This window comes from Zosterops lateralis, assembly GCF_965231275.1.
Source record: "Zosterops lateralis genome assembly, chromosome: 8".
Taxonomy (NCBI): Eukaryota; Metazoa; Chordata; class Aves; order Passeriformes; family Zosteropidae; genus Zosterops; species Zosterops lateralis.
Window position 1 is genome coordinate 7,482,656 of NC_139768.1, and position 18,121 is coordinate 7,500,776.

General features: G+C 36.3%; 1 protein-coding gene across 2 annotated transcripts in view; it reads right to left on the minus strand.

The window, feature by feature from the left end:
• The window catches only part of ADK (adenosine kinase), a 270,375-nt gene that overhangs the window by 186,082 nt on the left and 66,172 nt on the right, over nt 1-18,121 (minus strand). For both annotated transcript variants that reach the window (XM_083866949.1, XM_083866950.1), the window contains exon 4: nt 13,650-13,728. In XM_083866949.1, coding sequence (XP_083723075.1) covers nt 13,650-13,728 — 79 coding nt within the window. The remainder of the gene's footprint in view (nt 1-13,649; nt 13,729-18,121) is intronic.

An 18,121-nucleotide genomic window follows, 5' to 3' on the forward strand; every position in this document is an offset into this window, starting at 1 on the left:
CTTTAGAACTCGGAATATTTTGGGTGTTGTTTGCATACTCACAACAAAAAAAGGCAGGGAAAGAGATCATGGAAAGTGGAAGAGGTCACTTCTTATTAAGCCAGACATTATAAAAGAGAACTTCAATGCCAGTGGTCAGAGAGTAGTTCAGAGCAAGAATTAGAAAAAAAAAGTGTCTTTTTTGTGTCTTTGATGAAACAGATTTATATTTTAATAGGCAAAAGCCTGGTTTCAGCTGTCTAAAATCATCCTAAAAGCTAGACACTTTTCATAATGCTAATTAAATAAGAAAAATCTGACAAGGACTCGGGTCAGATGACAGTCAAATTCTTCCCGTCCTTCTAAACCTTCTAGAAAAGAAGAAAGAATAATTAAAACTCACTTCGACATGACTAACAAAATAGTTTATCAATAGGTCTCAAAGAATGTATAGGAAAAATCCCAAGATTAAAAAAATGACAAGAGCAAAAGAAAAACAGAGAACCCAAAACGGCAATTCACTCCATCATGTTGCAATTAAAAAACAATCATCTCACACATGTTATTGCTTGCTTGACTTGGAACATACTCAACTGTTATCCCTAAACATGGGCAATAAAGCATGCCACACCATTCTCCATTTTGTAAGGGAAGCTGCTTTGGAATTTAAATATTAATCTTCAAATTGATTCTAAAATTAAACTTGGCCACAACATTTAACAAAAGCAAACCTGGATGTCAAGCTTGTGCTGTCTTACTAATTGCTCCATAGAGCTTCTTTTATTTGCAAGAAAAATATTAGGCTATTGACATAAGGGTTTCTTGGAAATGTAGTTTCTGATGACCAGGTCACATTTACCTATTCTTGTAAGTATCATAATTCTCAGTATCTTTAAATATTGAACTGTATATAAGAGTTAAATAAAATACCATAAAAAAAAAATCTCACAGACATAAGCCTGTTGTGGTTTTTTTTTTTTTTTTTTCTATTTGCATATATATTCTGAATTTGTGTGTACAGCTCAGATTTTAAAAGAGAAACCTGCTTTATTTTTAGCAGGGCAGCTTTGAGTCATCTAGTCTAAAATTCTAACACAGTTAGATTGTCACAGAAAATCACACTTAGTCTACTTCACAGCAGCATTCCCAGCATAAAGCTCAAATTTACATTATGTATGTAAATTTAAAAACTGTCATTGCTACAGTTTTTTAAATCATGTTAGTTCTTCTGAAAAAATTATATGTGTCATACCTAAAGCCATTATCCAACCATACCACAAACAGGGTAGCAGAAAGAGAAAAATTTCCTTTGATTCCTGCCAACTTGCTCTTATCCACCAGTTTCAGCTCATTCTAGACCTCTGGATCCTAGAACAAGCTTAGTGGAAAACAAGGCATTCAGATTCTTAAAAAATTACTGCAAAGAATTTTAAAAGTGGTTACACCTTCATCAATAGTGATGGTAAAATTTGATAAGTTGCAAGTTTAGAGAGCCATGGACCAGCTTGTAATAAAAAAAATTAAAAAGGTTATGAACCTAACTAAATATGCAGACAAATGCTTATTTGAGACTAATTATTTGAGAATAGTTTCTTTGGTAGAAAACCAAAACTTCTAATGTATTGTAAAGCATATACTTGTTTAAAAAATACAATGAATTATACAGTAATCAAGTATTAGATATAAATGTAGCATAGTTATATTTCTGCAGTGTTAATTTCTTTGCATTTTGTAAATTTCCATTCAATAAAGTTTTGAGAGTAATAGTTGAAAAAACTTCACAGTGACTTAAACAGGCAATCCCTAAAGATGTAATCATATGTTACCATCTTATGTCATTTATAAGATGGGAGTAGGGCTGATAGTTACGAGCAGCAGTAGTTTGCAACTTTTCGCAGCAATTAAAAAAGGTAATGCATGTCACCATGTTATCAAGGTATCTGCATTTCACACATGATAACCATTATCAAAATTAATTTGGGGATCAGTTACTGTTATTACACTAATGCTGAATCTTGGACTACCTCACAATTATCTTCAGGTATATTCATAAGATGAGAATAATCTGAGATCCAATTCCCTCTTGCAGCAGTGCAAGGGCCCATATAGACATAGCTGGACACCAGTGAATGATCCAGATGGATTTCTGTGCATCTCCTAGGGAGGAGGAGCTGATTTCCTGGGTGACCAGCTCTGACTTTCGAGAAGGAACAGATTTCCACAGGAGAGTTTAGTGGTGTTTAACCAGCAGCCTACCTATCTCCTTCCCAGGAACCCTTGCCCTCACTGAAGGAACAATTCATGGGCTCCTGACGTATCTACTGAGCTCCCACAGGTGACAGCCTGGTAAGTTAAAATAAACCAGCACCAATGCTCTCTCAGTGTCCCAGCCTGCAGGTAGCAGCAATTCAGCAGCTGTTACAGAATAAGCTGACCCATTTTGAGATCATAGATGAGAATTGCTGAGGCCACACAAAAGTTAGCTCTTTTCATCTATCACACCCACTGTAGTCTCTATTTGTACACAATGTATTTTAAAAACTTCAAAAATTATTACTGACAATGTTAAACATTAATGTCAACAAGTTTCAGTTTTCATTTAATAATCACCTCCTGTAAACTATGGAATTAATCTACAGTCATGCAGAATTTATTCCACATAAAATGCATGAAAAAGGCAGAAAATCCTAGTTAATCTTAAGAGTTCCAGTGTACTCTCAAAAGCTGTTTTTAAAAACCAAAATCCATGTGCTTTATTTACAAACTAAGAATATGAGATCACTGATTTCAGGCTGTATTTTTAAAAGACAAGCTAAGCAACTTAATTGGTCCTACAGCTCACTTATACCACTACAATGACAATAAAATAAAGATGTGTTCTCAGGGTTTACAAATAAGTGTCAACACATTAATGCTACCATTGGCAGAACAAGAGTAAGTAATTTTCTTGAATTAGTTTATTTGTCAGACTGTAATATCATGAAGAAACTCAGTATAATTGGGTGCAGTCATTACATTTCAGTAGGATTTCTAAACTTCACTCTGCTTACACAGATGGGTGTGTAATATACAGTATGCCTTCTATAAGTAAATACCATTCAATTCCACAAAGTCTGCATCTAACTCCTAAAGATGCCTTAGTAAATCAGAGCAGTCTTCTCATAAAAAAAATGGACAAAAATAAAACTGTGTAGAAGCAAACAAGTTCAGTACTCCAGACATGGTTCAGTTAGTCCTGACAGTCAGTCCTGTGAGGATGGAGGAAGAGTGAAAGAGATCCTTAGGAACAGGATCTTGCATAGCAAAGAGAATGATGCAGAATGCAGCTATTACACATAAAGGACTCTTCCTCACTCACAAGTGAAAAAATACTTCAGTTAAAAGCAGAAAACAAGCATGGCACTTGGAGTGAATAACTGCCAGCTTTCAGTACTTTATGGGTACAATATAACAAGAAACTCAGTGGAGCTGCTGCATATGTTTTTGTGCTTTAACAAATTCAGATTATACAAGAGCCATATTTTTCCCCTTCAGGTCTTGTTACCATTCCCAACATGTTGAATGGAACCCCAGCATATATTCTGGTACATTTTCCTGACCTCCTGACAAATCAGTCCTTACCTCTGTGCACTGTTAAAAAGTTTAAGTAAATTCCTGAATTAAATTTCTCTTCTGATAAACCACTATTACCTCCATCATATCCATAAGAAAGAGAAAGGAAAGAATAGTTTTAGGCAACAAACCTCTGGATATATTTAAAAAATGTGTAAGGAACTTATACCAATATATTTGAACTTTCGGAGGGAAGCAGAAGATGTCCAGGAATAGTATATTACAAAACCTGCATGGAGTTCTTAGCTAACAGCAAGATTGTCTGTGTTTGTGTTAAGGGGGGGAAAAAAAAGTATATTTCCAACAGAAAGCATTCCAGAGATGTGCAAGAAACCTCTGTAACTTGGCATTTCAGATTTCCAGGGCAATTAACTCCCCACTGTATCACATCACTTAACATTAATTAATTGCTAAAGATGTAGTTATGTAACTTCTTGAGCTGCTAAGGATAAAACAGCTCCCGAGCTCCCAAGGCTTGAGTGGCACGCCAAATTAATATCAGTGAAGCACAGGGATTTACCCTCTCTGCTGAGATTGCCAAATCAAGCACTCATTCTCCTTCCAGTGTCAACTAATGGGGGAAGTCAAATAATCGTCAGTCAAGCCATCAGCCCACTGCTGCATGAAAAGTTTTATGGGGCAAAAAGTTCTGAGAAAGTCCCATTGTCATTCTGCACACAAAAACATTGGAGGGTTCAATCATGGCACCTCTGGAACCATGTCCCCTTATTGTGGCTTACTGATACATCCAGATCTTGGCTTCTTCAGGAGAAATCCCAGGCTGCACTAATTACTGCACTACCTAGAAATAGCTTAATTTTCAGGATTAGCATAAAATAGAGAATGTGCTAATTAATATCACTCATATACTGTATGTCTTATAAGTTAAAGGTAGCACTGGCTCAGGGAAAAACAGAATCCAGAACCAATGAAGTTTGAGTCCCCTCATTCAGGTGGACATCAGCTTAGAGACAGAGTCTAAATTCCTTTGTTGCTTTTGAAAAATCTGAAAAAGTTTTTACAGCTGCAAAACATGATGTTAACATAGCTAAAGACGCATGTAAGCTGAGTCACGCAGCAGGCAGCTGAATTGCACATCCAGAAAGAACCAACTGCCACCATTTATATAGTGCCTTCTGATTCCATGTGGGTGACTGATGTTTGATTACTCCAGAATATGGAAACAGTTTCTAATCATTTAAATAAATTACAATTTTGTATGGATGAACAGAGGCTGCATATGTACACTGAAGCTCACTCAAACACACCGAAGAAGAGAAGAGTTTCAAAGTTCTATCTGAATGGATTTAGCAGGAATGTATTGGTACAACTCCTTTTCTGTTTTTCTAAAATATGTCACATCCAGAATCACTTTAACCTACAATGCTATTGATGTTGTAGGCCGGGAACAAGACCTAGAAAAGCAAGTGAATATGGTTTTGGTATGTCAGACAGAAAAGTCCATGGGACCAGCAGTGAACCACTCAATTCCATGCCAAAGTGATGCACATAAGGACATTTGTCTTGCAATGCTTAACAGTTACCATCTGTCTCATAACAAAGTCTGTTGTCACACTGACAATGTGGAAACTGGAACTACCTCATTTTCAAGAGGACAGATTTAGGCACCTGGCACTGCAGAATCTGAAAAACTGCCACATGCTTTTTGGACCTTCATTTTCTGACCATCCTGATATTTGTTGAAATTACATTCCCAGGTCTGTAAATATACACAGAGTTGTACACAGCTACTCCCAGTGTACTGAAAAAAGCCTCACTGTTAGCAAACTCAAAAAGTCAGGTCCTCCAGTGCACTGCTGCATCTTTCATCATCTGATCCATAACCACATAAACAATGGATGGTCTTCCTCCACAAGCACAAAGAAATCTTGACAAGTTCCCAGCTTTGTAATCTGGGGGGAATTTTGCTTACATTTTTGCAGAGTTTGTCATTAGGATAAAAAGGTTTAGTTGCTTTTTTTGAACTGTCCACGTTGTTCTGAATAAGGCTTTGAAAATCATCTTAGCTACAGCTGAGTAAAAGGCCTGGCAATTTTCTCTTAAGATGTTCCAAAAAAATCTAGGCAGCTCTCAAATGTTACAAAATTTCTATGACATCTGTACTGATCAGTTTAGGCATTACACCAGTTTCCCAAGCTGCATGTTTTAATTCTGATGAGGAAAGGCTGTCTGCTCTGTAACAAGCAGGGACACATCACTGTGATGTTCGACACAGACTGATTCCTAAACACACATGAATGACAGAACGCGCTTGAGAGAATAAGTAGCTCGGGAACTGATGTCACTGGCATGTGGTACTGTCTGCTGTGACACTATCAACAGGACATCATCTCTGCCATAGTGAGAATAGCCACTGCTGTATTTCCAGAGAGACAAACTTAAGTGACTGTTTTTGTCAGCTCTGAGGCATGTTTTGCTACTCCTTGGGCAAGCACTCGTTTCATTGATTAGGACTGGTCACACAGAGCATTGAGGACAGGTGTTTGAGAAATCCATTTAATTGGCTAGTAGGATTTAAATTTTAGTAAGGTATAAATAAGAAAAAAAACCCTCTTAAGTCCCAGCTCTTTGTCTGGTTTATCTTCTTTCACATGGTTTGAGAAGCAGGTATGTGCACTTGCAGGACAGCACATGGTGCTGACAGAAGACCACACTGAGAATGAAACCCCAGCACGGCAGACACATGTGAGACCTGGCACAGAAAGAAGCACACACCTCAGAATATTTTTCTGAAGAGAGGGTAAGGCTATTACCCCTAAGTTTATTAAACCATACCAAACAAAAAATGGTTTAGAGACCTTTTTTGTACATTTTTTTAAAAGCTGGATTAAGCCACTGAAAATATTGGAAACACATGTTTGACGGAGCCACCAGGCCCATATGAGCAGAGCTGCTTAAGGAATGAAAATGAAGCTGCTCAAGGAATATCAAGTGTATGGCCAAAACTAACTCTGAGGAATTTAACATTTTGATCCAAATAGTTCAAAAAGCACAAAACCTGCCTCTCTGAGCAAAAAAAAAATGACCTATTTCCTTTTGGTCAACAGAAAGATACTGAGCTAAATGTTCTTTGCTTCACTAAGTAGGAGGAAAAAGTTGTTCAGGGGACTCACTTGCACTTTCTTGGAGTGATAGTCCAGAAACAGTTTTTACAGAAATCTATTCATTGCATAAGTGATTTTAAGCACACAATTAAGCAGAACATTTCTAGTCAATGGTATGATTGACTTCATAAAAAATGATAGTTCCTGCAACGTTGCATCAACATGAAAAAATTGAGAGTGTGCTTGGGGTGACTCCTCTGATAGCCTTTCCATTATCTCCATGCCAGTTAGGCATGTTCAATACATTTTGAGGCCTGCTCCTGAGCCAAGTCTTGCTTCCTGCTATGTCTCAGTCCAATCTACTGTAGAGAAATAATCCAGAAATACTCACAACTGAGGAAAAGATTAAATTCATTAATTATATGCTCATTTACACAGAATGATAGGAGAGCGAGGAGGAAATCACTAAAGGACTGATGGATCCCTGTGCTATGGATCTTGTAGATTACAATCAGTAAGTACTGTTTAGCCAAGGGTAAACTTCCTGGCAAATAGGCATAAACTTAATTTTAAAAGCAAGGAATCAGTTGCAATGAAGCTACTTAGACGTTTACAAGATTATAGCTCATATTGTTTATAAAATACAGTTCTGTGCCTTCAAGTATTCTTCATAGATAGATTTTTAATTTTACATATTTTTTTTGGATTAAGCATGAGGTGACCCAGTAGAGAGATGTTTAATACAAATCCAAGGTTTGGCTAATTACTCACAAAACAAGTAGTAAAAATTTAAAATACTTCTAAGCCTTTAGAGCATACCGTTTTTTATAAACAAGCATGAATCTGTTCATTTTTCAAAGCCAAATTCTCAAACTTATGATTTCATTAAAATGCTAAAACACACAATCCCTTTAGATTAACAGAACAAGTTAATCGTAATGGAAGAATGAAAATTTGGATTAATTTACAAGCCCTTGAAATAGAGGCTGATATTCAAAAAAGTGCCACACTTCCCTGACATGAATTCAAAAGTTCAACATAATTTAGCATATTATTCTCTCTTAATGTTATCCCTCATTTAAAAGTCATTCCAGTCAACACTTTATTAAGAGTAAATAAAGACATACTCTAGTTTAAAGCTAAACTTCTTTAAAGTATCTAATGACAGGATGCAGGCTTTTCCCAAAAATGTTGTACTCCCAAATGTTGCACTCCAAAATTAAAGGTTACAATTAGATGGCAAGAAGTAACACAGAAAAAAAAAAGAGAGTCATGATGATTTTCTCAGGTGCGATTATACAAACATTATTGTAAATTCCCAAAAGTATCTATATGAAAGCTTCCCAAAAATTCTATCTTACATTTTCCCTTTACCTGCCAGTCCTAGCAATTCAAGTTGAAATGTGTCAAGCTACATTCTTCCAAGCTCACATTGCATCAGCAGCGATAAAATTTGTGTAATGAGAATTTCACAATTCTACCAAGGATGAAAAAACAACAGAATACAGGACTCCCTAGCTGCTAAGTTAGATCCACAGCAATACTAGAATTGCTAGAATAAAAATAAATTGTTAAGAAATAGGACAAAAACCAAGAGAACCCATTCTGAGGAAGAAGATCGTGGCATTCTTTGTAAATACTTCCAGAAAAACAAGAATGAAAATGTGCTATTTGTTGCCAAGGTCGAGTAGTTTTAAATCCAAGTTATAAAATTCTATCAAGTTAAACTTGAAATCCAGCCCTTGTGTTAGAAAGATAAAACTTCAAAGACTATTTCTTGCAGTTCTAACCTCAGCACTCCAAAAGCAAAAGAAATGCTGATAAAAATCATGTGGCTACAGCCTGGTCAGCAATACTCACCCTCTCTGCACATGTAAGCTATTTGCTTTACATACTTTAAAGTCATGAGCCCTATTAAAAGACTCAGATTTTTTTTTTTCCTTTCCAAATCAATGTTTATTGTTAGATGGGCACAAGCTTAAATAAAATTATGGAAGGAAGCTGAGTAGTAGTAAAACACTGTCTCTATGAATCTGAATTTAGTTTGTTGGCAGAACCCTAAAAAAATACATTATTTATGAACTGCATGCAGTTACATATATGCATATTTTAAAGATTTAATATAATGGATCCAATCATTTGGAGAGATTGCAAGAGCTCAGATTAAAGCAAGATGTCACATATCATATTAGATACAAAGCCAAAATTTAATGAGACAAGTAAAGGTCAGAGAAGCACACTGCAGTTTCAATTTGATAGCCCTACACTTCTTGTTCTTAAGCATGCATCACAACTTCAAACATACAGCAAAACTAAAAGTTAGCATAAAAGGATAACTCTAATGCCAAGCAAACAGGAAAATTAAACTTTGGTTTCTATTGCAGAAACTAAAGGATTGCAATTCAGTCCTCATTTTCCAAAGTATTATCAAACAATTTTTAGTGAATGATGCCTCATCAATTGAAACTTTATCCAGCAAAGTTATCAACATGTCTTATCGATGGGTTAAAAAAAATAATCAACCCAACAACCGTGTCTAACAGTAATATAGCACCTTTAGGAGCACATTACCTGCATTTTTACTGATTATCTGGATTCCATCTGTTTTCTGTATTGTACTGCAGTCAGGAAAGCCCTTTGTTATTCCTTCTACCTTCCTCCTGTTCTTTACATTCTGTCTCTACTTTTCCACGAGTACTAGAGTCTCAAACAAAAAGATAGTTTGGTAAGACTTTTCTTTAAGGCCTTAGAAGTACTCCAGCTCTCATAGTTAACCATCTTTTTTTTGCAGGTGAACAAATTTACATGTAAGAAGGATTAGAGCTGGCAAGGAAAGCAGATTGGTAAGGGACAAACAAGAATGGGACAGTGAAGGAATACAAATCAGAGCAACATTTCAATTTTTATACTGGTTTTCTCTTTCCATATTCCATTTCCATATTCCACTTTTCTCTCAGTTTTGTAATTTCTCTCACATTCTGTCTCCACTTTCTTCACTTCTTTCTGTCACCATTACTATCGTAATATGAATTAGTATTTCTAAAGCTTAATTTGCTGTTAATTTATTCTCATTAAGGAATGACTAAACTGTTGTCTCATTTATTTTATCTTTTCCTTTTTTATGCCTGCTACATTTCTGGAATATATCAACCACTTTCCTCCCCACTCCCTTTCATATTATGAGTCAAGCCATGATAATAATGATTCCCCAATTCTTCCCAGGATCAGTTCAAACAACTTTAATATTCCAGAAAACTTGACCATAAAGAGCTTTAGTACTGCCCTTCAATTCTTTTACATTGTTCTTGGTACTCCATTTCACCATTTGCAGATATTTTTAAGAAATATTACTGTACTTATAAAAATGCTTATATAACACACTTAAAGAATGTGATGTTTCTGCCCCTTTGTAATTTATCTTCCATCCTCTCAAGGTTTACTCCAACAGTCTTCTGTATTTCTTCTGCAACGGAAGAATTTTTCCTTTGCTCCTTCCTTTCCTTTCACAGAGCTTTCCCTCTAATGTATGAGGTGACTCTGCTTCCACATTTCATTTTGTAGAAATATGTCTTCTCCATTGTACATTAGAAGCATTTCTACAAAAAAAACACCCCCAACTTTTCTATTGTCCCTCATATGTCCAGACCTTTCTCTTTTCCTGACCCTGCTGAGATACCCTGTCCACATGTCTGCTTTGAGCAGTCAACAGGGCCAAGCTTCACCTTTCTGATTTCCACAATGCTCTCCAACTATTGTTCAGTCCTGTAGAGTGCCACACATGCTCCTTCTGCTCTGCTGCAAGACAACATTGAAAAAATACCAAGATTCCCTTTCGTACCTTACCAGCCAAATTCCTCCTTCACGGCTGCACTTCACATCTTTCCTTTCTGTTAACATGGTAGAAAAAAAAAATAAAATCTAACTCTGCTCTTCACAGCTTAACTGCAATTCTGGTTAATTCTTTGTAAACTTCTAAAATCTTTGCTTCCCGTTATAGTTGATGCTGCTTTAAATTTTTGCTCCAAACCCCACGATTTAAGCTTCATTTTCTTCCCAGTTTTCTTCGTAATTCAGAACTTCTTCCTATTGCCTCTTTCTGTGATTACCATCTCAAATTTTTCACACATGACAAATACAGTATTTCTAAGACTTTTTTTTCTTTAAGAAATTGGCTTACCCTGCTCAGAAACAGAGAGCATTTCTTGAGTAGATGATGCTACCTTTGCAGGCTCAAAGGAAATATCCAAAATACATGAGCACATGTAACAGATGATGATGTGCTCATACCCATGAGCAGATGATCACCAGATGATCACCACACACCATGTAAGCATCTGACAGGTTGATTTTCCCTTCTTAAACACATTATATACTCTAAAGTTTCTCCACCCATTGCTTTTGGGTATTTTTGTTTCAACATAGTGTTGTTTTTCTGATCCTTAAAGAGGGTTTATCTATCTGAAACAATCAATTCCATAACCTTGAGCTTCCTCCTAAGTTCTTCCTTTTTTTTTAATCCGATCATTTTTTTTTTAGTTGCACTTTTCCTATTACACTCCTTAGTAATATACTCTTCCCACTCAGAACTCAACTTTTAAAAAAGCAATTTGCCAGACTTCAGGGCCCATTTGTTCATTTCCAACCATTCTATTCAGATGCATTTCATTGTAGTCAGGCTTTCTTTAACTTGTCATTATTTCTTTCTCACCAGCTTTCGAACAGTTGGAGAAAACTCTTTTAGGCCTTATCTCTCATTTTATAGTACACTTTTTCAAGCTTTTCCCATAATGTTGAGAAATTAATAAGAGCTGTATTAGTATTTCTCCCCTGCATCTTCTCACAGAGAATCCACATTCACTCTGAGTGTGGCTACTTTGACACTCTGAACTTACTTTTTGGTCTCTTACTTCCCAGTCACCGGATAAGCTTCCTGAAACAGTGTTTATTTTTCCCATTACTTTCAACAAATTAATATATATTTAAGTTGGCTCTCTCAGGTTACTTACACACTCATCCTCTCCAATGAGCGGATGAATATTGCTGCAAAAACTCTTCCAGAATTTCTGATTTAAATTTTGGTTTACATTCAATTACTTTTTTTCTATCCTTGCTTTTTTTTTTTTTTCTTCTGCTAAAGCTTACAGAGTAACAGCTTCTTTCAAGATTTCCAGAATTCACTTTCTTTTCTCTCTCTCACGCTCCCATCTCTCTTTTTCAAGTCTTATAGTGATGTTATGTTATTCATGCACAACTGTTTAAGTTTCAATCGTATTTGAAACAGAAACTAGGAGATGACAAACCTTCTGGAGACAAATACAATTCCAGATGGCAACTGGAGCTGAATGAGGCTCCCAGCTCTGAGCCAAGATAAAGGAAAAGTTCACTGACAAAACCTGATCAGTGTAAGAAAGGCGCATTGACGCAGAAATACCTACATTTCACTGACTTATATTTTGTCTATTTCTTTCACTCTATATGGGTTCCTGTACTTCATAGTATAATGATTGAACAATACCTGGACTGATAAATTAATGACAGTTAAAGAATGACACCTGGTTTAGTAATAAATTACCTAATGCCACAGAGGTCACTTCAAGGAGAGATGGAATTAAAATCCTGGGCTCTTTCAACACTTCAAAGTTTAGAAACTCTGAGTCTGCCATCTAACCCCCACAATCTAATACAGCAACAGAAGCAGAATTTCATGTCTCTCAACTAATAAAGAGTTCCAGAACTTCCTCCAAAAGGTTCACCTCTAATCAGCTGTTATGAAAAGGCACCACCTTTACACCATCGCCATAGGTGATAACTGACAGAAAATTATCCCAATAACTTGAGCTCCATTGATGAAGAGATTTTTCAAAAGTATCAAAAGCAAAAAACTGGCCTGACTCCATGGTAAAAAAAAAAAGCTTAGAAAGCTGACTATATTTTAAAAACATTACCATTTCAGAATGACAATACTATATACATTAAAACATATGCAATTTTTTGTTTTAAATCCAAAATATTTTCAAGACATTTGGTGTTTCAGAAAATGAAAACTTTATTAAAGAAGCAACAACTATTTCCTAGAAAGGGGCAGTAATTATGACAATAATTTTTTCCCTTTTATGGAGGGGGGCAACCTTTATTGTAATTTTATTTCTTCCAAATGTGCATTTAATGCGATCAGGCAGTCAGTTTTAGTTATATAGGGAGCCTCAAAGTTAATATGCCAGGACCATTAACAAGAAGGTCCAAAGAACCGTTTCTGTATTTTTTAATAGAATTTTTACATCTCTTATAATATGAAAATATGCACACAGGTATATGCTTGAAAGTGTTGTGACGAAAAGCATGCTTCAGTTATAGAAAACCTAGTATACCTGAAGCCAAATTCATCATTACTGTTGTTCATCATACCCATAGCCAGAAACATTCCCGTTGCATAAAAGAAAGTTTTATGTTTCAGTCTTTTATGGACAAACTTTGAAGTTCTTACAGGATAAATGTGGTTAGAATCACAGAACAAAGCAGGATAGACAGGACCTCTGCAGTTCTCCAGTTCAACACACCAGTCAAAGCAGAGACAGCCTCAAATTTTGAACTGCTTGACCAAAGGACTCACCCTAGTACGTTATGAAAATCTCCAAGCACAGAGACTCAACAACTTCACTGTTTAATCACTGTCATTGTGACTTTTCTCAGTGTAAGACTCCTAACTGCAGCTGGTGACCTTGTCCTTGCCTCTTCTCCTTCCAGCACACATCCTTGACAAAAGCTTTTCACTCCTGGTACACTGGAGCTGTAGCTATAACCTCAGCAGAACACTTGTGAAAGGACTAAAGAGCACAACTACAAAACAAGTCACATATAACACCATCAGCATAGGCTGAGCAACAGAATCGCAAGATGCCACTCTGCAGTGCTCATGATGAAACAGACAACAGAGAGCAGATTCAAACACAACACTTGAAATTATCAATAATTCTTTGCTACAGAAGAACAAACCTGGGCAACTTTAACGGAATTTTGAGTGGAACCACCAGCATGATACTCTACTTTGAACTTTTTCACAAGTTCTTCGAATCTGTTAAGAAAAAGTAGAGAAAAAAGTTAAACTTTGCAATTATTTTTTTTTCCAAAACAAGTCATGAAGATTAGAAGCAGATCACATCACATTACTTGAAAACAAGAAATGCACATACATTGACTGTTACATGTAATGCAAGCTGGAAACATTCATTTAGAGTTTGCCCAAATCAAAATACAAAGTATGACATCAAACTGAACTCTTCACCTAAAAGTTGCAAGTGGAGTGAACAATCTGGAGGAAAGAAATTATCTGGAGCATAATCTCGACTGCAATGAACTGTTAGATTGGCAAAATATATCCTTGAAGAAAAATTACATAAATGAAGATATTCAGATACTTATTCCACCTCATTAAATTTTACATTCTGTTTCTATCTTAAGAGAGAAAATTGAGGAGATCTGGTGTCTAGTTCAAAATTAACTTAACCAAAACAACAGTACTATATTTTAAGATTTCATATGAGACAGTATATTTTGACAGGTGAAGAACTTTGATGAACAAATCTACCAGTATGTGAGAAAACTTGGTTACAGAAAAGGTGTCTCCAGGTGAACTTCAAAACCCTTCAAGCCATACTACTATGAAAATATAGAATTCTCTGTCAACATTCAGTAGTATATTAGGTTTGAGTACTAAAACAAATATTTGAACTTTGAACAGAAGTATCTACTCTCATATTTCAGCTCACACTTTCTGGTTAAGACCCAGTGACTGTAGGGTGCTGCTGGTTGTCTAGGATGTGTGTCACAGCTCTGACCAGCGGGTATAAACCACTCAGGAACAGTCTGCTCTGCTCTCTGGTCACAGGCTCTAGAACAGGGAACTGGAAGGAGGGAGTTACAGAGACTGCAGGGAGCCTGTGCACAAATACTGCATCATACTGCCTTTAAATTCCAAGCACACTTGAAAATGAGTGGATTAAACAGCAGGATTAGCAACCTCAGAAGGTGTTAGACTCAGAAGTACTCCTTCAGGCAAGTCAAAATGTTTACTGTAAACTTTGTTTGCAGATTTGAGGTTCAAAATTACCCCCATTACCCTAATTAATGGCATCCATTTGCCTTTAATGCCTATTAACCTTACCTTCAACAAACGAAGCTTGCCCTGTTAGATGTATTCCAATATATTTTATTGTGTTTACCTTTAACATCCTTTTAAGGAGTACACATCTTTATTTCAATCACAGTGCAAGTTGAATATTATCTACCAACCCCACCCTTTTTCTCCTCCTCACAACCCCAATCTTCTTACATCATGTGAACAGCTTTGGGGATAGATTTGTCAAATAATGACTTGTTTGTTTAAAATATTTTTATTTTCAATACCATCTTATTAATATGAGCATTTTTCTTTCTACAGTACTTTCAATTTAAAGTGTTTGAATAATGAGCTACTTACCCCTAGTGAACTACCAATGGGCAGACAATTAGAAAGAATCAAGAACTAAATTACTACATATGCTTTTCACAGTTACCCACACTACTAATTATCCACCAGTTCTAAGTCAAGGAATTGAAACCTTAAATGATAGCAAGTAGATGAAAGTGGGAAAAAATAACAAAACTCAACAGGTCTCCTAACAATTGCTTTTCAAGCAAAGACAAAACCATCATGAACCAATTAAGTATTTTGGCAATATTTTTTCTTTAATTTAATTGACATTTTGCCTTTTCACTCAATTTGAGTATGTACTATACAAGTCACATGGTTATTTTTGTATATCTATAAGCATGCACATTGATATTTTAATTCTTTTACCTAAAAGAACTTCAAAAAGTTTTCATGTCTACATTATTTAATGACATGTTTAACCTTGTAAACACAGTATACTTCAGTTGAGCACCTAGGTAAGCAGCTCTGTGTCTAGGTTAGTACATGTTTAAATAGTTATCTGCTAGTTCAAGTGAAAAATAAAATAGGCACTATCTGAATTTGGAGGAAAAAAAATTGGAAACTGCCACAAAATACCATCTGTATTATAAAAATTTCAACGTGACAGCTATGCAATCTAATAAATAATCTGAACAAATCACTTAACAATTACTTAAAACACTAAGACAAATTATGGTTATACTATTTCAGATTGAACATAAAAACATATAACTCCTTTTCTTTGAATCAAGACGGCAAATTTAGCATCTCTAAATATCTGTTATATAAAACATAATGAGTTCATACAGCTGCAAGAAAGGTAAATTTTGCTGGTCATTTCCCATGACTCATCAGAAGGACTATATAAATTCTATTGGTTTAATTCACAAGAGACTGAATTGCATCAAGAATGACCTCAAATTTCAGAGTGCTCATAGTTTTTCATCTATGATGAGCAGTCAGATGGACACTTTTCCCCATGCCGGCAGATGGCCCAGGCAGTGTGGGAACAGACTTTGTCACTGTGTGCTGCCTGCCTGACCTGCAAAGAGAAGACTCATCCCTGCACGCCTCAGAAACATGGTGCTTGCTTTTAGAAAACCCTCCCCTTGATGGAAAGAAGTTCAACTGCAGAAACGGCTCCAAGGCTGGGGAATGCTGAACAGAGCTGCTGTGTGTGCTTCAGAACTAAGCTGTTATCACACTTAGGATAATTCAAGAAAATTAGAACCTTATGAGCACAACAGAGTATTATTTTTGCTTCATGTTCTGTAGTTGCCGGTTTTTCTGAGTATCTCTAAGGCTGTTCTGTATCTGAGAACCGTGACCCTTCTCCTGACCTAGCAACATACCATTACCTTAAATAACAGAATAATAAATCCCACAATCGGCACCACATAAAGGGCCCCCTATTTTTAGTACCATGAATTTGTCCACCACATTAAAGCGTACTTTAACAAAAATAAGTCTGCATTTGCAGCAGCATATGTTTTCAGCTGTGATACTGCTGATCACCTCTAGCACTGACCAAAGGGGATATGTTAATGTTTTACTCAGTTACAGTAAAGGCAATAACACTTCTGACAGTTGCTTTTTTTCCCTTCTTCAAAAGAGAATGCACTCCTAATTGAACTTGATACTGAAAGGTGAGGCTGCTCACTAGCCTCACTTTTGACAGAATTAATGGCTATTAAAAAAAATTATAAGGTGGTAGTAGAAGAAGCTATTACACAAAAGAACACAAACAAGAATGAGAATATAATCTGTTTGGCTTGGGGTTTTTTTTAAACAAAATTCACCTCCTTCCTTTACAGGAGGTGGAAGCTGATTTTTAGAAGGCACAGACTCTTCTTACATATTCCATACCATTACCTCAAACTGGAGACAGCTGTTAGAATTTCCCCCCAGTAAATATCACTGCTGACAATTTCACCACCCTGTTTGACTCTCAGACCATTCAGTCACTTTCTCTGTGTGCTCTTACCAAACTATGTGTAAACCTTACACTATTCCTTCTCATAGCACCTCTTAAAAAGCATGATTTACTGTACTGCAGAGAAAAATGCACTCGCTGTAATATCTAATCCCTTCAGACACCTGCAAAGATCATCTGTGTCAGCTACCCCTGTGACCAGCTCCTGCCTCTCACCCCAGCTCTCTCACAGCCCCTTTTCAGTCAATACAAGCAGAATTCACTTCTCTGCATTTCCAAGGCCCTGCACGGTGTTATGCACTGAACATACCATCCTTCATTCGGTACATTCAGATTTACAACAGCCTCCGGGCACAAAGCTGTCAACAAAAATAGCTTTTCTCTCACTAACCCATGATATCATCCAATGTCCAGTTACTAGAATTTTCTATGACTATTAGCAAAACTACTTTAAATCTTCCTTCAAACTATCTTTCACCATAATGTCATAAAAAAGTCATCAGCAAGGCTGTGTGATTTCCCGAGGCTACACTCCAGCCTAATAACTGGCAATCCTCTCGTGGATCAATACCCGTCTCTCCTAACTTGCTTTATACACAAAATCTGAGGGGTTTGGAGCTGGGACTATCTTCTTGTTACACAGCAACAGATACACTCATGTATGGCTCACCATGGTTCCAAAAATCAAACTGACAAGAAAAATAAGCACATAAAACATTCCCTACAACCAAAAGCTGGCAACATAAGGCGGTGGAGCTACACTACAGAAAATTAAAGCAATTCAAGTAATGCTGTTAAGTGTTATGACATAATTTATATTAAACTAAAAAAAAAAAAACCCTTTTTGAAGAGTAAAATGGCCACAGAATACCAGTCTTACATTGAGAGTGCACCAGAAAAAAACATTCCTGATGCATATGTCAGAAACTACTTACCTGGAAGAAAAAGAGAACAGTAATCTCTTGTTTTTCAGCAGGGTATGTTGCCCTGGATATCTTTTGATATATCTGCTTATTACCTAAGATGTACTCAATAACACACATCAGCAGGAGCTACACATAAAAAAATCACCTGCCAAAAGCA